Source organism: Sapajus apella, unplaced genomic scaffold (assembly GCF_009761245.1).
Source record: "Sapajus apella isolate SASKATOON/1434 unplaced genomic scaffold, GSC_monkey_1.0 scaffold95, whole genome shotgun sequence".
In the NCBI taxonomy this organism is placed as follows: Eukaryota; Metazoa; Chordata; class Mammalia; order Primates; family Cebidae; genus Sapajus; species Sapajus apella.
The window spans coordinates 24575-29096 of NW_022437035.1; the positions used below are offsets into that span (position 1 = coordinate 24575).

At 46.6% G+C, this 4522-nt stretch overlaps 1 gene segment (V, D, J or C); it reads left to right on the plus strand.

Moving 5' to 3' along the window:
* Positions 1 to 1543, plus strand: LOC116535508. The segment is given in 2 exon segments: positions 1 to 178; positions 296 to 1543. Coding segments are annotated over 2 exon segments (525 nt in total).
* Positions 1544 to 4522: the final 2979 nt, after the last annotated feature.

The window sequence follows — 4522 nt, forward strand, 5'->3', positions numbered from 1 at the left end:
GTGAGGAGGGGAGCTCAGGACGCAGATTTGCATGGAGGCCCCGCCCCCCTCTGAGACAAAAGAGATGAGACAGGCTGGGGTCATGCCCAGTTCTGGGGTCTCAGGAGGCAGCGCTCCCGGGAAGTCTTCACCATGGCCTGGACTCTGCTCCTCCTCACCCTCCTCACTCAGGGCACAGGTGACACCTCCAGGGAAGGGGACTCAGGGACCTCTGGGCTAATCATTGGTCTCCTGCTCCTCAGGCTCGCCTGGGCCCAGCACTGACTCACTAGAGTGTGTTTCTTCCTCTTTCCAGGGTCCTGGGCTCAGTCTGCCCTGACTCAGCCTCGCTCAGTGTCCGGGTCTCCTGGACAGTCGGTCACCATCTCCTGCACTGGAACCAGCAGTGATATTGGGCGTTATAACGATGTCTCCTGGTACCAGCAGCACCCAGGCACAGCCCCCAAACTCATGATTTATGATGTCAGCAAGCGGCCCTCAGGGGTCCCTAATCGCTTCTCTGGCTCCAAGTCTGGCAACACGGCCTCCCTGACCATCTCTGGGCTCCAGGCTGAGGACGAGGCTGATTATTACTGCAGCTCATACGCAGGCAGCGGCACTTTCCACAGTGGTCCAGGTTCATGGGGAACTGAGACCAAAACCTGCCCTGGGCTCTCAGGCTCCCTCCTTGCTCTGAAGATGCTTCCTCACCCTGTGCCAGGGGCTTCCTGCATCGCTGCCTTCAGAGTTCCCCTCTCAGCCCCTCTCCTGTCCCCTCATGAAGTCCAAAAGTGAACCTGCTCTGTGGCTTCTCATCCAGGACAGAGACAGCTTCCTTTTGCTTGTGTGCTGTGCTCCCTGAAAGTGCTACTCTTCCTAGCTCTTTAAATGCAGGGACAGTGACAATGAGCTGCCTGATTGGCAGTCCCTGCTGTTTTCAGGAACATCCTCATCCTAAATGCATCTGAATCTCTCACTCTGTGCAGACCAATCCGTACAGACATTATTACGGGAGTTTCCAAAAACCACATCTCACTCAACTCTGTGTCCACCACACTCTAGTGAAGATGGCCCTCGTGGCTGGGTTACTCTCTGCAACTCTGTGCTGAAGCAGTGAGCACTGTCAGAAAATCTGAAGATGTGTCTGCGGGATTAAGAAGAAAGAGGAATCTGAGGTTTTTGCTTGTGCGTTTGTTTGTTTGTTTTTACTGCCCTTTCACTTTTCCCCAGTACCTCAGGCTGGGGGGATTTTGAGTGACAGGCTCAGTGCTCTCTCAGAATAAACCCTCCCCTCACATCACTGAGCCCTTGTCCTGGCAGCCCCCTGCAATCCCCTTTAGGTAATAGGGACTGTGGAGTGACATGTTGCAGGAAGCCCCACCTCCCCCCATAGAATGGGAGTTTGCAAAATGGTTATACAGGGAAGGGTTAACCTGAGTCCACCCTCTTTCCTCATTTACATCAAGAATTTCTAGTTTCCATGGGTGTCAATACTTTTGTAACTCAACCCGCTATTAATCTACTAATAGTGATAATTAATGTAGGAAATAGACAAGAGCTGGGGTCAATATTTATTCTTATATTTGTATTTGTTCAATATAGCTATTAGCATATGTAGCTTATGCTTCTTAAACTTCAATTAAATAGATTGTATTAAAAACAAGGTAATCGCTTTACTATATGCATACCCTTTAACATCACATTGTATACCTGAAAGATACACACTAAAATTTATTTCACAAACCAAATTGTATTCATGGGCCAAGAAGACCTAACAGACAGCAACAGAACTCTCCACCCCAAATCAACAGAATATACATTGTTCTCAGCACCTTATCACGCTTATTCTAAAACTGACCACATAATTGGAAGTAAAACACTCCTCAGCAAATGCAAAAGAATGGAAATCATAACAAACAGTCTCTCAGACCAGTGCAATCAAATTAGAGCTCAGGATTAAGAGACTCATTCAAAACTGCACAACTACATGGAAACTGAACAACCTGCTCCTGAATGACTACTATGTAAATAATGAAATGAAGGCAGAAATAAAGATGTTCTTTGAAACCAGTGAGAACAAAGGCCCAAAGTACCAAAATCTCTGCGACACATTTAAAGCAGAATGTAGAGGGAAATTATAGCACTAAATGTCCAAAAGAGAAGGCAGGAAAGATCTAATATTGACACTCTAACTTCACAATTAAAAGAACTAGAGATGCAAGAGCAAACAAATTCAAAGGCTAGAAAAAGACAAGAAATAATTAAGATCAGAGCAGAACTGAAGGAGACAGAGACACAAAAAACCCTTCAAAAAATGAATGAATCCTAGAGCTGGTTTTTTTTTTTTAAAGATCAACAAAATAGATAGACCATTAGCCAGATTAATATAGAAGAAAAGAGAGAATAATCACATAGACACAATGAAAAATGACAAAGGGGATGTCACCACTGATCCCAAAAAAATACAAACTACCATCAGAGAATACTATAAACACCTCTACGCAAATAAACTAGAAAATCTAGAAGACATTGATAAATTTCTGAACACACACACACTCCCAAGTCTAAACCAGCAAGAAGTTGAATCCCTGAATAGACCAATAAAAAGTTCTAAACTTGAGGCAGTAATTAATAGCCAAGCAACCAAAAGAAGTCCAAGACCAGATGGATTCACAGCTGAATTCTACAAGAGGTACAAAGAGAAGCTGGTACCATTTCCTCTGAAACTATTCTAAACAATAGAAAAAGAGGGAATCCTCCCTAACTCATTTTATGAATCCAGCAGCATTCTGATACTAAAACCTGACAGAGATACAACAAAATCAGAAAATTTCAGGCCAATATCACTGATGAACATCGATGCAAAAACCCTCAATAAAATAATGGCAAACCGAATCCAGCAGCACATCAAAAAGCTTATCCACCACAATCAAGTTGGCCTCATCCCTGGGATGAAAGGCTGGTGCAACATAGGCAAATCAATAAACATAATCCATCACATAAACAGAACCAGTAACAAAAAACACGTGATTATCTCAATAGATGCAGAGAAGGCCTTTGACAAAATTCAACACCACTTAATGCTAAAAACTCTCAATAAGGGGGAATGTGAGGAAGATGGCCAACTAGGAACAGCTCAGGATTGCAGCTCCCAGTGAAAGTGCAGAGGGAGAGTGGACGCCGCATTTCCAGACAGATTTTGATTGCCGACAGACGAGGAGATTCCCAGGCGGAGGAGCCCCATGGGTTGCCAGCGAGGCTGTTTTGGCCCACGTGGCTGCTTGCCAGCACCTGGCGCAGCAGTTCTCTGTACAAAATACACTGGTCCGGGTGTCCTCTTAGCTGGCAATTGGAGCCCTGGGAAGGCAGATCACCCATTCATCTGATTTAAAAGGGGACTGAAATAGGGAGCCAGGCCAGGAGATTCCTGGGCAAAAAACTGCCAGGAATCTCAGCGACACTGTTTCAGCTGGCACAGTGAGTCACCGCACAGGAAATCACACAGATCCCAGTGCCTTTTCAACAGGCGACTGGAACACCTGGGAGAGAGTCGACCATTCAACTCAAAAAAAAAAAAAAAAAAAAGACTCTAAGTCAGGGAGCCAGGTGATCAGGTTCAGCTGGTCCCACCCCGCACACCCCCACACACAAAAAACAGTAATTGAAAATGCTCTGGGTTGAGAGTTTCACAGCAAGCACAGCTGAACCCCGGATGGTCCAGCTCTGTGGGGGAGGGGTGTCCGCCATTACTGAGGCACTCCACCACTACGGAGGCAGTCCTCCATTGCTGAGGCAGCCCACCATTGCCAAGGCAAACTGCCACTACAGAGAGAGTCCGCCATTACAGAGGCGGGCCACCATTGCCAAGGCAGTTCTAACTACACCCATATAAACAGGACTGCAGGGAAGATCACGTGGCAGCTGGGCGGAGCCCACAGCAGCTCAGCAAAGCCTCTGAAGACGGACAGTGACTAGGCTGCCTCCTCACTGGGCAGAGTAGCCCTGAAAAAAAAAAAGGCAGCAGCACAACGGAAACTCATAAATAAAGCCCTAACTCCCTGGGACAGAGCACCTGGGAAAATAAAAAAGGGAGTTTACGAGTTCTGCTGCAGCAGACCTAAACGTACCTGCCCAGCAACTCTGAATGAACAACAGAGCTCACAGCTCAGCACTTGAGCGCCAATAAAGGACAGACTATCTCCTCAAGCAGCTCCCTGACCCTCGTATATCCAAAGAGTCACCTCATAAAGGAGAGAACAGACTGACATTTGGTGGGTAACCTTTTGGGACAAAGATAGCAGAAGAAGAAACTGTAGCAACCCTTACTGTTCTGCAGCTGCTGCAGGTGATCCCCAGGCAAGCAGGGCCTGGAGTGAACCTCAGCAGTCCTACAGCAGAGGGGCCAGACTGTTAGAAGGAAAACTAAGAAACAGAAATAACTTCATCATCCACAAACTGGAAGTTCACTCAGAGACCCAATCTGAAAGTCAGCAACTGCAAAGACAACAGGTGGATAAATCCACAAAGATGGGAAGAAACCAGC